This window comes from Meles meles, chromosome 1 (genome assembly GCF_922984935.1).
Source record: "Meles meles chromosome 1, mMelMel3.1 paternal haplotype, whole genome shotgun sequence".
Lineage (NCBI taxonomy): Eukaryota > Metazoa > Chordata > Mammalia > Carnivora > Mustelidae > Meles > Meles meles.
Window position 1 is genome coordinate 157,443,442 of NC_060066.1, and position 20,334 is coordinate 157,463,775.

General features: G+C 36.8%; 1 protein-coding gene across 1 annotated transcript in view; it reads left to right on the forward strand.

Moving 5' to 3' along the window:
- Positions 1 to 20,334, forward strand: part of NEGR1 (neuronal growth regulator 1) — an 888,884-nt gene that overhangs the window by 673,747 nt on the left and 194,803 nt on the right. Inside the window, exon 5 of the mRNA XM_045978404.1 lies at positions 13,248 to 13,368. Within this exon, the coding sequence (XP_045834360.1) occupies positions 13,248 to 13,368 (121 nt within the window). The remainder of the gene's footprint in view (positions 1 to 13,247; positions 13,369 to 20,334) is intronic.

Consider the following 20,334-nt stretch of genomic DNA (forward strand, 5'->3'; position numbering starts at 1 on the left):
TTTCTATATTCAATATTTTTTCTTAATTTCCCTTTTTTTCCCTAGGTACTCAAAGCTTTTCTTCTCTCTTCCTCCAAGACAGTGTGTTTGGAAAGTAATTCTTTGGAATATATTAGCAATATGAATTATTCATTTTTCAAAATTAAATAATTTTCATAACTGAATTTTAATCAACTTTTTAAATGTGCTATTTTAAGATTATTGAAGGCCACAGAAACAAGAAGAAATTATAAACCATTTAGTCACCTAAGAAATCTGATTCAGTGATTATTTGGCATAGGGCAGAAGTCATACCAGCCCAAGGCTCCCTGGTGCCTTTGGATTTACTAATAGGTCCTTGGAGGAACCTGGCCCTAAAGTCAGAGGGAAACTTGATCTGGTGAGAATTAGCCTGAGGAAAAATTCCACCAATATTTTCCCATCTATTACCAAGTACATCTTTATTGGTATCATTTTTTACATTGACTGCAAAAACATCTCAAATTTATATGTCTAGTTTATTTGTATTCTGACAGATCAATTCTAATCTTTGAAAATGTACCATGACTTAAAACATAACAATAAACATAATAGAAGCTTAAATAACATATCTTGACTGATTAATATAGCTAGGAGGGTTTCCCCATGAGAAAAAGATTCTCAAGAATATTTTCATCTTTTATAAGCAATCGAAAGAGAAATCTGAACTCTTCTCATTTTTATTTTGGAGGGATTCCTTAAAAATAATTTTTATATCAGGAAATTCATAGTTGCTTCAACATGAAAAGAATGCATGCAAAATTTATGGACTCAGAAAGTTTGTGCTGATGCACAACTGTGTTGCAAGATCGTATGCATTGAGAATAGAGATGCCTTTAGAGAGTCCCAGCTTCAAAATCCTTGCAAACTTGTCCACTGTATCCAAATCAATCACATTCAGCTATAATTTCAGCATGACTGACAACAGAGAAGAGATCAAATCATGAATAAAGTCTAAAGAAAGAAAGTTTGGTGAACAGCTAGGAAAACAGTGAACCATTTAATTCCTATTGATACAGTTGGTGGCCCAATAAATCTCAGACAGACATATTTTACCGTGGATGCATCACTGAAGTGAGCATTGCTGACTCTAAGGGGACAGCTACTTCAAGCTGTAATCTCACTACTGCTGACCCTTGCCAAAAGCATGATATGAATGAATTCTGCCTAAGTACCAGCAAACTCCTCATTATATATGTATAACCCTTTATCTCCCTACTGTCCTTTTATTTACTTTTACATGAGTCAGAGATAACTCCAACCATCTATCCTTCACTGGCCTCTAACAGATGTACACTCATAATCAAAATGATATCACGTCATTCATACCACAGAGTAAGTGACTAATGAAAGCATAAGTATATTTAAGCTCCCTTAAATATTATCATAGCATTAAACCATGAGTTTAGGAAAAGAATCCTTTATGTTGTAGTTTTAAAACAATGCATAGATTTTTCTTTAAGTGTTTAGGGGACAATGCAAAGGCCTTCACCAATGCCCATAAAATCAGACTTAATATGCGGTTATATGTCTTAGCTCTGGAATTTTTCACAAAATATTTTGTCTTTTATGCACCTGTGCAAACATAAGGGAATCAGAGATCACAGCTTAGTACACTAAGATGGATATTGAGCCTTTAATAAAACCACTGAAGTCAATTTCATGTGAAATTCATGTGAATTTAATGTGAAATTCCACTTTTCATTGTCTTTCATGTGAAAGAAAATGATCTCATCATAAGCTTAACTGAATCAATACATTGATCTTTTATATGCCCTAACACATAAAGAATGTCCACAACTGCATATCTTTCTAGAAAGAACACCTTTGTGTTGCATACACTTTTGATGTTCTATCACATTATTGAATCCAAGCCTCTTACTTTTGGTCAGAGAAATTAGACAAGGTCTCCTACAAATGTCTTTCAGAGAATATTTTTTTGGTTAGCTACAGTAAAAAGCAAGGAATGCATGAAATTCTAGGAAAGTAAAAATTTATACTGATACAGATTTTAATTAAATTAATTACATGCTTGTTATACCAAGACAATGAATTTTTTAAAAATCAGTTCCTTTTCTATCCATAACTTGTGATCTCATGTTCTCATGTTCTTAAAGGGAGCATAACTGTGATATCCTATTCACTAGTAATAATATCTGTTTAATAATAGCTAATATTTTTATTGGCTGCTAATTCAGTGCAAAGCACTAAGGTAACATTTTCCATGAAGTTTGTCTTTGCTTTTTATTTTTAATTCCAGTGTAGTTAATATATAGCATTATTGTGTCTGTTGGCCATCTTTATGTCTTCTTTGTAAATGTCTCTTCATGCCTTCTGTCCAGTTTTTGCTTGGATTATTTGGGTTTGGGTTGTTGAGCTGTATAAATTCTTTATATATTTTGGATACTGACCCTTTATCAGATGTCACTTGCAACTATCTTCTTCCATTCAGTAGGTGGTCTTTTAGTTTGGTTGGTCATTTCCTTTGCTATTTAGAAGCTTTTTATTTAGATGAAATCCTGATAGTTTATTTTTGCTTTTGTTTCCCTTGCCTTGGTAGACATATCTAGAAAGATTTTGTTATGGCCAGTGTCAGAGAAATTACTGCCTGTGCTCTCTCCAGGATTTTTATGCTTTCAGATCCCACATGTAGGTTCTTAATCCATTTTCAGTTTATATTTGTGTATGGTGTGAGAAAGTGTTCCAGTTTCATTCTTTTGCATATAGCCATCCAGTTTTCCCAACACTTTGAAGAGACTGTCTTTTCCCCAGTACATATTCTTGCCTTCTTTGTTGAAGATTAATTGACCTTATATTATGGGTTTATTTCTGGGCCTCCATAAAGTGTTTTATGTTGTCCATATAGCAGTCCTACGAAGTAGGCACTATTTATTTTATGGATGAGAAAACTGGGGGGTTAGAAGGGTTAAGTAACTCAGATAGTGAATGTTACAACCATTTTTGTTTGGCTGCAAAGAAAAGCCTTTCACTGCACTATTTTGTGACTGTGTAAATGTTTAAGGTCTTGGGGAAGCTGGAAGTACCTTACAAACTGTCTTATTTTCATCCCCTGTGAAAACTAAGCAGAGGTATTCAATGTGACAGTCCTTTAGGTGATGAGGATTATTTTTCAACTATATTTCACTAATTTGATTTAAAAAAAAACTTAACTAGGTAAATTATTTTTTAAAAATTTCTCTTAGCAATAACATGGAGTTTTCAGCTTTATTTAAGATCGAATTAGTCCATAAGACAAGGACATAATTGCTTCATGGAAAGAGTTTATTGACCTTGTGATCCACTTCAGTAAGATCTATGACAGCCTTTGAAAGATTTCATTATCCTTACCCTAAGGTGCAACCTATCTTCAAAGAAGAAATTTTCAACTATCATCATCGTCATCTGTAACAATTGTGTATTGAGCACTTCCTATATGATGTGTTTTCTAGTAGGTACTGGAAAACTTAAATTTTTTTCAAAGATGGTTTATCTGACTGAGGCTTCTTTGGTGTAGCTCACAAGTTCTATGATTTAGACTAAAGTCAACATGCTTATTTACCACAGTGTTTTCCTACAAAGCTTCTGTAGGACAGATTTCCTCATGATTTACTTCTCTTCACTATTGCTCCTTTCTTCTTTATCCTTTTAACTATTTAATATGGCTCCTTTATTATTGTCCATCACTTGAGAGAGAGGGATGGTGTCAAATTTGTTTGCCTTTGGAGATGTAGAGTTTCATTTGTACTACCTCAATTCACTAAGGCTATTGAAATAATTCTTGGATTCACTCATCTTTTTGATAATAGAACTTTGTACAAAACCAAAGCTCCCACTGGGAATGACAAGAGAGGAAGAAGGTCTTTGTGGCTATTGTCATGTAATTAAGAAAACTTGAATCTTGATTAGGCTTATTGGGTGCCAAGTGCTGAGGTTCTGTTGCTTGCACCTGCAGAGCCTGGAGTTTTGGATGAAGAACCTTTAATTATCTTTATCCTGAAATGACTGGCTAAACAATGAATGGAAATAATCCCACTGAGTAAATGAGAAGGAAACACTCCTCTTTTATGAGCATCTAATCACACAGGTGTTAAATACCCCTTCTTGACCCTTTCACTGCTGGCTTTTCCCAACATCTGTTCTTTGCTGCCCCCCACATCTGTCTAGTAACATTTCTCTAACATTTATTTATTTCAGTATGCAATTGCTTCAGCTCACAGCCATAGACAATTTGATATAAGGATAGTATTCCTAAATTTCAGCAGTGCACACAAATCAGTCTATCCCAAAGGATGCCATCGTACTTACGAATTTGAGAGGCTCAAGTAATACACTTTCTTTGCTACTTTGGTATAATTGGAAGAAGTTACATCCAAACAAAACAAAAACTATCTTTATGGGGGAAAAAAAAAACCCAGTTCCAGAAACATAAACACATGTAAATGACCATCTTTACACTCCCATTCCCTGTAAAAGCAACTTACACAACTGGATCAGGGCCGAAATTCACAGATCAATGGAATATCATGATAAAAGAAATAGGTTCTGGGAGCAATCATTCAGATTTTACCACATGATTGTCTCTTCTAGAAAGGGCTCAATATGATTTCTTAAAACACAGGACATTTTTTTATTAGAAAATGCGTGTTTTGTACAACTAAACATACTTGTAATTCCTTTCGATAGCTCCAGTTTGAGACTTAATCATAATTGTCGTGAGGTATATATTTCTGGCAAATAAGCAGCTACTCCTTATGATGCAAATAACCATGGCCTTTTCCTAACATAATCCATGAGTGCATTATAGCTCATGAGCACATAGAAACCTGTCAAACCAAGGTTGACTGTTGACCTGAGAAAAGTCATGAATCACATAACACAGGATGTGGATTAGACCTTAGATATCTACTAGTCCCACTGTCCAACACACCTAGATTAAATCCCAAGAAATATTAGGCCCACAGGACTTCAATATAAAACCTTCTACTATTCCATGGTCTCATAAGTTTGGAAGAAGCTTTATACTATAAAATATCCATAAGGTATACATGCACATCAGTCTCTCTGGGGTGTGCTCTAGAAAAGAAACCTGCTTGGTATAATCAGAAATTTTTGAGAACATATAACTATTTTATTTACACAAAGCAATAGGGTTCAGAATGATATAAACTTGGAATTTCACTAAAAATGTCCTCTCACTGCCAGTTAACTAAAATGAGTTGACTTAGGTCCAGTGTGACCAATGATCTATTTAATTAAATTTTCTCTCAATTCTTTCCTTTTTTATGGATTGGCCAATAACTTTCTCATCATTCTCAAAATTACTACAACAGCCTCCTAGCAGTTCTGCCTGTTTCCCCTCCTGCCTCTCTGCAGACCATGTACTGCTCAGCAGCCAAAGAGTATTTATAAAAAGTTAATCAAACCATGTCATTCTGCTTAAAATCTCCAAAACTTCATCTCCTTAGAACAAAATTCAGAGGCTCTACTATGGGTTACCACACTACAAAAATTAAGCCCCAGCTACCTGCCCAATCTTCTCTTCTGGATCTTCCTCTCATCTGCTCAGACCATGATGACCATTTTGCTGCTACTTAAATCTTTTAAACATGTTCCGACCTCAAGCATGCTCTCAACTCAAGGCCTTTCACTTTTCTGTTTTCTTTTATTGTAATAATTTACTACAGATGACCACATGATTTCTTTTCTGTCATCATTTAATTTTCTACTCAAATACTGCTTTATCAGTAAGGGACTCCATGACTGCACCACAGAAAATAATACATCTTGGAATTCCTTTTTCTTTTACTGTGATCAATTCCCATCTCAGTTCATACAACTTTCTTACTATTTATTTATTTACTTACTTACTCTTGGACATGCATATATATGCATACATACCTTTATACCCCTCAAAAATGTTAGTCCTATGAGGCCAGGGACATCATTCTTTTTTCATTAACATGGTCCCTAATAAAAATATTTAATAAAGGAATGAAGAATAGGTAAGTGGATAAACCCACTTCTTGAACAGTTCATTTTTTTTAAAAGATTTTTGTTTATTTATTTGACAGAGAGATCACAAGTAGCAGAGAGGCAGGCGGAGAGAGAGGAGGAAGCAGGCTCCCTGGCGAGCAGTGAACCCAATGTGGGGTTCGATCCAGGACCCTGGGATCGTGACCTGACCTGAAGGCAGAGGCTTTAACCCACTGAGCTACCCAGGCACCCCTTGAACAGTCATTTTTAAGAGTGGGAGAATAATATGAATAAGGGCTCATTCATGTCCCTGAGAAAAATCAATAGCACCTTCAAGTTCAAGTGTATATTTAATTTATTTTATTTTTTAAAGATTTTATTTATTTATTTGACAGAGAGATAGCAAAAGTAGGCACAGTGGCAGGCAGAGGGAGAGGGAGAAGCGCCATTCCACTGAGCAGGGAACCTGATGCAAGGCTCCATCCCAGGACCTGGGATCATGACCTGAGCAGAAGACAGCCACTTAACTGACTGAGGCACCCTAGAGTCCCTCAAATGTATAATTTTAACCTCAAAATGAAATCTACGTTAGATTCCCCTCTCCACATTGATTACCCATAGCCCATAGCCCTTTAATTCTCTAACACACAAACTGTTCTTAGGACATTTTTCTTATGTACAATGTTAATTCTTGAGTCATTTTTCATCTATGCATCCATATGACATTTTAGGTATCTTTCCATTTTCTGTGTCCATCAGAGCAGCCTGTGAACCTCTAGACAACAGGATCATGTTTCTTTAACTTGTGTGGTAAAACACCTAGTGTTGAGCCATATGCACAAAGAACTGCATAAAAGCCTTTTAATGACAAATTAGATTTTATTTTGGTTCATTACGCATGGGTTTTCAGGCAATGTTCCGGATTTCATGGTTTTGTTTATAATGAGTCATGGCCCCCTTGACAAACAAGAGAGTAATTAAACTAACCAGGTTATCAATAGAAGCTTGTGATGGATCTCCTGTTGCATATGGTTATTTCATCTTCAATAATAGTTGGATATTATAAAAGGTTATGGCCTCTTAGTGTGACAGGGAGAGAAAGAGAGATTAAAGCCTCTGAGAACAAGAGTGGAAATACAGTCCTACCTAGACCTTGCACACGCAAAAAAGTATCATAGTAATTGACAAATAAGTGGAGTTTTATTTATAGATATCTTTTGTGTATTCTGTTGCCATTTATGGGGAGATGTGAATTTTGCTTTACAAAGGTAAGTAAATTTATTAAATGATTTCTTTTTTTTTTCCATTTTATTTATTTTTTCAGCGTAACAGTATTCATTCTTTTTGCACAACACCCAGTGCTCCATGCAAAACGTGCCCTCCCCATTACCCACCACCTGTTCCCCCAACCTCCCACCCCTGACCCTTCAAAACCCTCCGGTTGTTTTTCAGAGTCCATAGTCTCTTATGGTTCGCCTCCCCTCCCCAATGTCCATAGCCCGCTCCCCCTCTCCCAATCCCACCTCCCCCCAGCAACCCCCAGTTTGTTTTGTGAGATTAAGAGTCATTTATGGTTTGTCTCCCTCCCAATCCCATCTTGTTTCATTTATTCTTCTCCTATCCCCCTACCCCCCCATGTTGCTTCTCCATGTCCTCATATCAGGGAGATCATATGATAGTTGTCTTTCTCCGATTGACTTATTTCACTAAGCATGATACGCTCTAGTTCCATCCACGTCGTCGCAAATGGCAAGATTTCATTTCTTTTGATGGCTGCATAGTATTCCATTGTGTATATGTACCACATCTTCTTTATCCATTCATCTGTTGATGGACATCTAGGTTCTTTCCATAGTCTGGCTATTGTAGACATTGCTGCTATAAACATTCGGGTACACGTGCCCCTTTGGATCACTATGTTTGTATCTTTAGGGTAAATACCCAGTAGTGCAATTGCTGGGTCATAGGGTAGTTCTATTTTCAACATTTTGAGGAACCTCCATGTTGTTTTCCAGAGTGGTTGCACCAGCTTGCATTCCCACCAACAGTGGAGGAGGGTTCCCCTTTCTCCACATCCTCTCCAGCATCTGTCATTTCCTGACTTGTTAATTTTAGCCATTCTGACTGGTGTGAGGTGATATCTCATTGTGGTTTTGATTTGTATTTCCCTGATGCCGAGTGACGTGGAGCACTTTTTCATGTGTCTGTTGGCCATCTGGATGTCTTCCAGCCAATAGGATTCAACAGTACATTAAAAGGATTATTCACGGGGCGCCTGGGTGGCTCAGTGGGTTAAGCCTCTGCCTTCAGCTCAGGTCATGATCTCAGGGTCCTGGGATCGAGCCCCGTATCGGGCTCTCTGCTTGGCAGGGAGCCTGCTTCCTCCCTTCTCTGGCTGCTGCTCTGCCTACTTGTAATCTCTCTCTCTCTCTCAATCTGTAAAAAAAAGAAAAAAAAATTAAAAAAAAAAAAATTAAAAAAAAAAAAAGGATTATTCACCACGATCAAGTGGGATTTATTCCAGGGCTGCAGGGTTGGTTCAACATCCGCAAATCAATCAATGTGATAGAACACATTAATAAAAGAAAGAACAAGAACCATATGATACTCTCAATAGATGCTGAAAAAGCATTTGACAAAGTACAGCATCCCTTCCTGATCAAAACTCTTCAAAGTGTAGGGATAGAGGGCACATACCTCAATATTATCAAAGCCATCTATGAAAAACCCACCGCAAATATCATTCTCAATGGAGAAAAACTGAAAGCTTTTCCATTAAGGTCAGGAACATGGCAGGGATGTCCATTATCACCACTGCTATTCAACATAGTATTAGAAGTCCTAGCCTCAGCAATCAGACAACAAGAAGAAATTAAAGGCATCCAAATTGGTAAAGAAGAAGTCAAACTATCACTCTTCGCAGATGATATTAAATGATTTCTTATATTGTATGCAAGAATGTGTATATATATATATTTGTGTATATATATATGTATATACACACACATAGATATATATATGTAAATAGATTTACATATTTACATATATACTACTTATATACATATAAAATGAGCTTATGTATTATCTCATAACATTTTCTTCAAATATTTTTGGTAACACTTTTTATTGTTTTTCACCAAGTTATTAGCAAGCACTTTAATAAAAATAATATTTCTTTGCAAGTTTCCTTCTAGAACTATAAATTGAACTTTTACTATTAAGAATAAAAATACCACAGAGAAATAGAGGTGCTATAATTTCAAAGTGAAGTATCACCCTTAACAGAAAATGATGAATTTCCTAGGGTATTTTTAAAAGGAAGGGCAATGTTCTGTTGTAAGGGTGTTTACAGTTTTCATATTCACTGCATATTGAAAAATCATTAAACTCTGTACTTTTTTATTGCTTTCTAAAGAAACCTAAACTATATCCAGAGTGCGCACTTACTCGGGTTATTTGTCTGAATGAATTAGTATTTGCGTTTTCAAGGTTCCTGTTGTGTTGAACGCTTTCTCATAGTGTTATTTCAAATATGTAGTATGTTAAAAAGAGTGATAGAAAAAGAAAATATTTATGAAAATAGATACGCATATCTAGAAAATAGATATGATAGACAGATACAGTTGCAACACCAAAAGGAATGTACCATCCATGAAAAAAATCACTGATAAGCTAGAGTTCATTACAATTAGAAATTTTGACTCTGTGAAACACTATTAAGAGTCTGAAAACAGAATCCACACATTGGGGAAAAGTATTTTTAAAAGGCACATCTGATAAAGGATGGTTATCCAAAATATACAAAGAAAACTCAACAACAAGAATATAAACAACCTAATTAAAAAAAATGGGCCAAAGACATTAACAGAAGATATACATCACCAAAGATATACAGATAAAAATTGAGTATATGAAAAGATGCTCCATGTCATATGTCAGCAATGAAATGCAAATCGAAACAACGGGATACCTCTACACACCTAATAGAATGACCATAATGTGGAATACAGACAGCCCCAAATGCTGGCAAGGATGTGGACCAACAAGAGCTCTCTTACATTGCTGGTGGGAATGCAAAGTGTTTTCCACTTTGGAAAACAGTTTGGTAGTTTCTTACAAAACTAAACATGCCTTTATGTGTGATTCAACAATTGCACTCCTTTGTATTTACCCAAAGGAACTTAAATTTAGGTATGCAAAAACTTGTGCATGGATATTTACAGCAGCTTCATGTATAATTGCCAATACATGGAAGCAACCAAGATATTTCTTAATAAGTGAATGGATGAATAAACTGTGGTGCTTCCAGATGACGGAATATTATTCTGTGCTAAAAAGAATTAATCTATCAAGCCATGAAAGGACATGGAGAACCGTAAATGCCTAACACTAATGAAAAAAGTCAATCTGAAAAGGTTACATGCTCCATGATCACAACTATATAACAGTCTGGAAAATGCAAAACTTTGGAAACAATAAAACAGTCAGAGGTTTCCAGGGGTGGAGAGGTAGTAGAGATTAAGAGGCAGAGCCGAGAAGATTTTTAGGACAGTGAAAATCATTTGTATGATATTATAATGATAGTTATATGTCATTATGCTTTCCTCTAAACCCATAGGATAAACACCAAGAGTGAAAACTAATGTAAACTATGGATTTTAGATGATAAAGATGTGTCAGTGTAGGTTCAACCATAACAAATGTACCGCTGTGGTGTGGGCTATTGATAACAGAGAGGCCATGCATGTACTGGGGCAAGGGGTATATGGGAGAACTCTCTACCTTCCACTCGGTTTTGTGTGAACTGAAACTACTCTAAAAAATGAAATCTATCAAAAGAAAACGACCCATGCATATGACTCTTAATGTTTTTCTCTAAAACTCATCAACTTACTCTTACCTATCTCAGGCAATTGGTATTCTAACCTTCCAGTGAAGCCAGATGAAGTCACCCTGGACTCATCTCTTCTTTTCACATCTGTTGGGAAAATCCTGTTGGCTGCAACTTCACAACAGACTCAAAGCCAATTACTTTCATTACCTCTAGTGCCTCTACCCTAACCCGAGCTGGCAACATCTCTTGTCTTACTAATCGCCACAGCTTCCTACAAGTGCTCAGCTTCCCTCCTGGCCTCACTATTGTCTCTTCTCAACACAACAGCCAAAATTGCCTTTGAAATAAAAGTCAGATTATATCTCTCTTTTATGGTAGTTCACCATTTCACTCAAAATAAAACCAAGTCCTTAAAATGGCCTTCACAGTCCTATCTGATCTTCCATCCTTTGGCCCCATGCATTAGTCAGAGTTCTCCAGAAAAACAGAGCCAATAATATATGTGGGTGTGTATATATATAACTACATTTCTATATAGATATACTTCAATATGGACATACACACGTATATCTATAAATCTGTAGATGCCTAGAGAGATAAATACAAACATACATATTTATACATATCTACCTACACACACATATACACACACACAAAGAGATTATATTATGAGGACTAGCTCATGTGATTATGCAAGCTTAGAAGATCCCCAAGTTGCTGTCTGCAAGTGAAAACCCAGGGAAGTCCATGGTATAGCTCCGTCCAAGTCTGAAAGCCAACGAGAACCAGGAGAGCCAACGATATAAAACTTAGTGTGAGGGTAGAAGACCAATGTTTTACTTCAAGCAGTCAGGTGATGTGGGGGATTCTCCCTTCCTCTGCCTTTTATTCTATTCAGGCCTTAGTGGACTGCTGGGTGTGCACCCACATGGGAGGGCTTGAGTCCACTGACCTGAATAGTATTTCCATACAGAACCAGACAAACCCAAAAGTAATGCTTGGCACGTACCTGGACACTGCAATGCAGTCAGGTTGACAGAAAATTAACCATCACACTCCATCTCCTGATCATCTCCCGTCTTTCTCTTGCTTCAGCCACATGGTTATCTTTGGTATTTTTCAAGCAAACCAGGCTTGCCTCAGCCTTACGGCCTTACTACAAGTCTTACTTACTCACTACTTACTTATTTACTTACTACTTACTACATAAAGACTTGCTACTAGTCTTCATGCAAATCTCACTTTCTCAATGAATCTTCCTCAAATCACCCTACATACAATTGCCATATATCCCTTGGCTCATATTTCTCTTATCTTGCCCTAATTTTTTTTATTATCTTTCGTCACCTTCTAACATTTATTTAAATTGCTTATTTATTTTATGCACTGCTTCTAGTCTGTCTCCACATCCCCCCCTCCATCTGGAACATAAGCTGCATCACATTAGGGAGTTGGACTGCTTTGTGCCTTGAGAAATGTCCAGCATATACTGATCGCTCAACAGCTATTTGATGAGTAAAGGAGTGGCTATGCTACAAGGAGTTTTTAAGCATCATTTTGTGTGCTTTGATCTCTGAACATGCAAAGATGGACGAGATACTCACCCTGCCTTCAGACAGCTAACAAGCAAGCCTGGCATACCCATAAATAATTACAATACAAGATAGAAAGTATATGGCATGAGAGAGATTTAGATAAACTATTCAGAGAAGGGAAAGCTATTTTCAACCAGAGCAATAGGAAAGAGTATGGAGACACCTAATCAAGCCAGCATCTGTGGAAATGGAAAAGAATAGCATTTTCAGGTAGAAGAAACAACCAAAAAAAAAAAAAAAAAAATCACTGATGTGTTAAAGCTCAGGGAACAGACAGAAGAAAACACAGACTAATAAGTCAGTATGCCAGTATTAAACCCAAATTCTGCAGCTAAGTAGCTGTGTGACCTTAGATAAATTATTTAACCTCTCTGAGCTTCAGTGTTCAATTTATGATATTGGGATAATACCATCTAGCTTTGAGTATTACCATGAGGAAATCATGAACATAAAGCACCCAGCCCAGGGACTGGCTCCCAGTGATCACTCAATAAATGAGAGCTATTATGGAAGTGTAGTTTGACTGGAGTACAGATGAAGTGTTCCCCTCAACAATGCCATTTTTCCAACAGGAAGTAAGGCCAAAATGTATTGCATTTACTCTGCACTCCTTGGGAACATTCATCTATTGTCCAACTTGAAAAATGAAGCTGAAAATGACTAGACTTGTATTAGAAGCATAAAACACTGAAAATGTGATGTATTGGCCTATCAGGCATACGATTGCTTTGAATATAGAAGGAATAAAAATATATGTGTGTTATATTTCTGCTGAAGATTAGTTTTACTTACCCACCAGTTTCTTTGTTTGTTTGTTTCTTTTTCAGTTGCTCCTACAATTCAGGAAATTAAATCTGGCACCGTGGCCCCAGGACGCAGTGGATTGATAAGATGCGAAGGTGCAGGTGTGCCGCCTCCGGCCTTTGAATGGTACAAAGGAGAGAAGAAGTAAGGACTTTGTGATTATTACTGTGTTTCAAGCACTTTGAGCTAATGTGTTTGTGTTTCAGATACTTACTTGAAGCCATTTCTTTAACTGGCTTGAATGATTCTCAGCAGCCTCCTTGCAGGCAGGCAAACCGAAGGGGCCCACACGGGAGGGATGAGTCCTAATAGCATTGAGAAGAAATGTCCACTTTGCTTTTATGTGATCTCAGAAATGCCTGCAAATCCTGCACTGCTGATACATTTCACTTCTTCCCCTCCTTTGTGAGCCAGCACACAGTTGCTCTCGCTGGCAGCCATGTTTACTTGGGAAGGAAACCAGCTTTTAAAGGACTTGGGCACAGCCTTCATGAGTGCACTCCAAAAGCAATCGGAGCTGCTGCCTCTGCCCGGCTTCCTTGAGAAGAAGTCTCAACTCTTTCACCTGCCTTACTCTCCCGCACAGCATTTTAACATTTCATTTTATAGAACACTGTGTTTTAGATATTCTGTCACTAAAGGGCCTGTAGAGGAGATAAAATACATGGTTAAAGGACTAACCAAGGGGATTTTAGGGCTACTGTAACTTTAGCTCTATATGATTGTCCCCTTGAGGAGCCCCAGGAAAAGCCTTGACAAGAGCTGTTGAACAAGAGAAGACAGGACTTGACTACTTTCTCTTTACTTTCAACCAGTAGGCTCATTCAGACCTCTTCAGCTGCTCTTATCAAGCCATCAAAGAAGAGTGGGACCCCTGTGGGTTAACTGGAAGATGGAATGCAGAGGGGAGGACATTATCTATAATACATCTATTTTTTTTTTTTTTTTTGGCCTCAAAACTAGGGAAGAATGTGTTCAAGAAAATGCTAGGTTGCGGCCATACGAAACTGCCATTTTTAGTTGAAAAGGCTAAATATTGGCAATTCCACACTGTTCAACATATATACCTATGGGGTTTACTTATTTATACCATGGCTCGTGACTAATAACAGCTAAATGTCTGAACTGAAAACTAGAAGAAGGTCATAAAAGTTTAGATATCGTCATAGTGGATGATAGTGGATGGGACCTAAGCAGGTACCTTTTTTTACCCTTGAATTGTATCAAAAGAAGAATTTGTAGAAGACCTTCTCCCTCTTCAACATCAGCCTTAACAATAAAGGACGTCCCCATAACTATCTCATTGATCTGAATAACTGACTCTGCTTTTATCTACAACTACTTGCAACTATTTTCTTTAAAGATTTTATTTATTTATTTGACAGAGAGAGAGATCACAAGCAGATAGAGAGGCAGAGCAGAGAGAGAGGGGAAGCAGGCTCCCTGCTGAGCAGAAAGCCCTATGTGGGACTCGATCCCAGGACCCTGGGATCATGACCTGAGCCGAAGGAAGAGGCTTAACCCACTGAGCCACCCAGGCGCCTCTATTTGCAACTATTTTTATGCAACCTTTTCTGTAATTTGGGGTACTCAATTCTTAATTCTTTTTACTACTTTATGTTTTTACTAATTCTAAATCTACCTTTTTAGGGCTTCATAGAAGCCACTTTTTATATACTTAGAATTAGATAAACTATTCTGTGGTCACCCTTGTCCTATGGTACAATATTGTATATCAGCCAATAACCTTTCTCAGATTCTGATAATCCAGATTCAGAAGTTCAGTGTGTGATTCTCTATATGGACAATATCTAGAAGAGTGGTTTCCAGTCCTCTGTAAGTTATGAAACACTTTCTTCAAATACAATCTTATGTGGAAGCCCAGTTGGTAATATCTATGAAAACAGGACTTCTTTGGTAGATGTGGGATGAATGGAGCTTCGGTTCTATGGTCTCAGAATCTTCCCCTGCAGGGGCTCCCCAGATCCCTGGTTCTTCCACAAAGTGCATTTTAAATAATGATAAGATATTTTACATATCTCTCAAAGTCCCTTTTGAATCTATGTGAGGCCTTTCTTACAAGCTAACAGAATTATCCCCAGTAGTACAAGAGCTCCTTTGTTAAAGTCCTTTTGGTTACCAGTATTTTGTGAAATGATGTCCTGATTTTTTTTTCTATTTCCCTCTCTTTCCTTTCCTAAATTCAGCAACCATTGTCAGAAAAGGCTACAATCATCCTTAGTCGACTTTCTTGGCCTATAGCAAAACAGCAAAGGACCCATTGGTGTCCAAAGTCATAGTTTCAGTGACTTTTTTCCTACTGGAGAGATGGACGATAGCTTTTATTATATTTTGAAAGGAGTTTAGAACCACTGCTATAAAAGGTGGATTGATTCTTCCCAATCAATGCCCTTTCCCAGAACACACACCTAGAGAAAATCTGGGAGCTGTGAAAATCAAATGCACTCGTCAAGGGCGAACATACTTTCATTTCAGAGTAGAGTATACATCAGTCATTCGTTATGTTTATACTTGAGGAAATACTCAAATTATCAAATACCAGAAGAGGATATAAAGTCCTCTCAAAATTATAGTGAAGCAAATTTAAGAATGTGCAAGAAATAGGAAAGAGAAGGGTTCTGGTTGCTGAATGATGGTTGTCACACTCACTGAGTTTGTTTACCATGCTACCTTCTGGGCCCAAGCCATTCAACTATTTATCTCATTAAAATGAAAAACTATCTATGTAAAAAGCATCTGCTGTTTGACAGGCAGTGTTCTCTCTCTCTCTCTCTCTCTCTTTTTTTTTTAAGGACTGTTTTTTTTTTGTTTTATTTTAAGATTTTTATTTATTTATTTGACAGACAGATCAAAAGTAGACAGAGAGGCAGACAGAGAGAGAGATGGGGAAGCAGGCTCCCTGGTGAGCAGAGAGCCCAATGCGGGGCTCTATCCCAGGACTCTGGGATCGTGACCTAAGCCGAAGGCAGAGGCTTTAACCGAGGCACCCTGAAAGGCAGTGTTCTAAATTGTTAACAGACATTAACCCATTTTATTTAATTTCCACAACAAACTATTAGGTAGATTATTACTGTCACCTTTTGCTTGGGGGAAAACAAAGCACAGAGTGTTTTTAAGTAACTTGCACAGGTTCATACAGTTCGTGGAGGGCTGGGATTTGAACTCCAGAAGTCTTACAAATCTTCATGCAGAATCCATGCACCTAGTGTAGGTCATGGCACTTCAAAGACTATCAAAAATAATTTGAAATGTCAGTGTTAAATGGCAAGGGTAAGGGTATTGCAGGTCACTTATGAATTAGCAAAATAAAAGTCTGCACATACAAACACTCACTTACGCTTTCTGAATTTACTTAGTCAAAGACACAGAAATAATGGAATCAAGGTAGACACACAGAGAAGAAACAGATACAGCACGTTTCTGAGCTGTTTTCTTGACCTCAAGGTCACTAACAGAAACATGAAGCTGTCAGAGACCCTGTCAAAGTGTAGCAGAGTTTTTACAAGGTCTGGAGAAGTTTTATTTCCTAGAGATATTTTTCACTTTGAGCGTACAAATATATTCAAAAATTACTTACTCTCTTCACTTCTGCTTAATAGAATGTTTATAAAAACTCATCTCTTTTAACTTCAGATCTTCAAAGCTGGATCTTCATTCAAATAAATATGAACAAATAAACATAAATTAAAAAAGTGGCAGTATCTAAACATCCTTAGTCTCATCTCTGCCTATAGTTCTTCTACATCCTATAAAATCCATATCTGGGTGCTGAGAATAATCTAAAAACCTTTTTAAAAAACCTGAAAAATAAAGCACAGTTGAAAAGAAAAGAAAGAAATGCTTACTGAAGACAAATCACTTTCCAGGTTCTTTAAATTCTTTTATCTCTCTTCCTGTTTCACTTCTGTGAAACACAATTTATTGTCCTCAATTTATCGATGGCAGAACTGAGACACAAGAGTCTTACCTTTTCCAAGAGCTCTCAACTTCAAAGATGCCATCAAGACACATTTTATTGTTAACCTCTCAGTCCACATTCTTTCTCTTGCATACACTGCCATTCTTAGTTATCTACTGCTAAATAACATATTAGCTTGAAACTTAGCAGCTGAAACCAGTAAGCATTTACTATCACAGTTTCTGTGGGTCAGGATGGGAGTAGCTTAGCTGGATAGTTATGGCTCAAGGTGTCTCATCAGGTTGCAATCAAGTGTTGTTTGGTGCTGGTCATCTAAAGGCTTGACTAGGACTAAAGGTTCTGCTTCTAAGGTAACTCACTCAGATTTCTGGCAAGTTAGTTCTTGTTATAGGCAGAAGGCCTCACTTAATTTTCTCTTCATGGGACTGCTTAATTGTCTTCTTGACTTTTCCCAGACCTAGTAATTCAAGAGAGAACAAGGTAGAAACTATTTATGACCTAGTCCCAGAATTATGCTCTGTCATTCCTGTAATATCTTACTGCTTATACAGGGTGTCCCTATTCAAAGTGGAAGGGGAAAATGGGAACATGAATATCAAGAGTTAAGAATCATCAGATACTATCTTCAAAGATAAGCTTCTACACTATCCCCCTCATGGATGACATGGATGACAATTAAAAAAAAACAAACAAACTTTTTTTTTTACATTAGAAATATTAGTCATTTTGACCTTTAGTTTATTACACTGTTTAGATAAGCACCATGAGAATGACTAAAGTTTTATACTTGTTATTAAAATATTACCCTTTGGTATAAAATGGTTATTTTTTTTAACACATAGGCTCTTTTAGCATACCTGGTAGGTACAGTGCTCACAGACTTAATTTTGCTCCATTTGCATTTTAGTATTGGGAAAATCAGAATTTGGGGTTTAATTATATAGAAAGCCAAACATTTAAACTTTTTTTTTTCTTGATAATAGAAAGAAATAGACTCCTTATATCCAGTGAAGGGAACTTTCAGAATATGAAAAGTACTATTAAACAAGTATTATCTTTGATGACATGAAATGAAGTTAAGTTATGGCTTGAGAAGAGTATATTTATTTAGGAGTAAGACCAAAAACATAAAATAAATTTTAATGGATTAATGTTCAAATAGGTATTGCAAAAACATGGGCTTTGTATCATTTTGTGAGGATGGCATCATCCTCTTGTAATGGTACCTACTCGGTAGGTAGATCATTGATGTAAAGCCCACAACATTTTTGAAATGTTGGTCCACAACATTTTTGAAATATATATTTCTGAGTAAAATTTAAAACTTAGGAAAAACTATCAGTGTATGAATACTTGTTTGTAAACTCTACATATGCACTTTTGAACTGATATTTTGCAAGCATTAAATGACCTGTAACAGATAAATTTTAAAAGATGAGATACAATTATAGCACAAATGGGCATTTTATTATTTTCTTTTCACACTCCCACAGATCACTTGGTACCCAGTTTGGAGTACTTGCCCTCCATTTTTAGGGGCTCTTATAAAGTATGTTACTTTAAAATAAGGAATTTTAAGGGCAATTTTAATGACATGCAAATTTTACCCTACCTGCTGACTTTATAATTTTATAACACATATAACTCACTGTATACTATCTTAGCCATTCCTCACACAATTCTAACTAGATTTTTTTAATTTAATTTTGTTATAGAGTGAGAGAGGGAAAGAGAGAGCACATGAATGAATGAGAGATGGAGGGGCTGAGGGAGAGAGAGAGAATCATAAGGGGCCCCGTGCTCAGTGCAGAGCCCAACATGGGGTTCAGTATCATCACCCTGATATCATGACCTGAGATGAAATTAAGAGTCAGATGCTTAACTGACTGAGCCACCCAAGCGCCCCATACAAATATAACTAGATTATACCTGAGGAAAAACAAACAAACAAACAAACAAACTATCTTATAGAAGTAAAATGACTTGTTGAATGGAAGTACAGAAAGGGAAGTAAAATCTAATGTCAAGATAGGTGATGGATATATTTCTGGACGTGGTAGTTGTGGTTTCATAGGTGTGTACTTATCCCAGACCCATTGAATTGAATATATTATACCTTAACAAAGTGATTTTTTCAAAACAAAAACAAAACCAACCGCTAATATCCTGAGTCTTGTGTCAAAATATCCCTCTTCTAGATTTTATGCAACTTTGATTATTCAGAAGAGACTAGAAATAAATTAACTCATTCTCGTTCTCCCTCTCTTTCCCTCTATCTCTATCCCCTTTTTCCTCTCTCTTTTATCTTCTCATTTGCAAGGCCATTTTTTTTTAAGATTTTATTTATTTGACAGACAATGAGAGCAGGAACGCAAGCAGGGGGAGTGGGAGAAGGAGAAGCAGACTTCCCACTGAGCAGGGAGCCTGATGTGGGGCTCAATCCCAGGACCCTGGGATCATGGCTTGCGTGGAAGGCAGATGCTTAACAACTGAGCCACCCAGGTGGCTCTGCAAGGCCATTCTTATAAGACTAAGCAGTTACATATTTTGATTTAGAAGGGTACTAGAAATAACACATTACCATCCATGTTAAAAATAATTTTCCTTGCTGACCTGAGAATTTACGTGTTCATTCAACAAATATACATTGGGCATTTAACTGGACATAATTGGTAAAGATTGAAAACAAATTAAGTTGCTTTACTGAAGAAACTTCTGTTTCTTATGTAATTTCACTATCTACAATTTGATATTTCACTTTATTTTAATAACCTAAGTCTTGTCCATACAGTTTTATTATCCCTGTGATGACTTTATCATCCCAGGCTAGGGAAGTGTTAAAGGATAAGCATATGAAATAAGTGAGAGTATTTCAACTACTGGGAAGTGGAAAACACATGTCCATGTAAGAGATACGTGCAAACTATTATATTTAAAACTCTGAGACATTCAAACAAAATTAAAAGTAGGCTAGTCCTGTTTCCATTTCCTGACTTAGAGCTTATAGTTTGTCATAAAAATTACCAAAATGAAATAAGGACCATGTAAGAAGACCCTAAGGGAGCCCTAAGTCAAGTCCTTGAAAGTGCACAGCAGGGGTCCATTCAACTCAAATAAGAGCATTAACAAGCCCTTCAGGGAAAAGGTAGCTTTTATGCTTGATATCAATG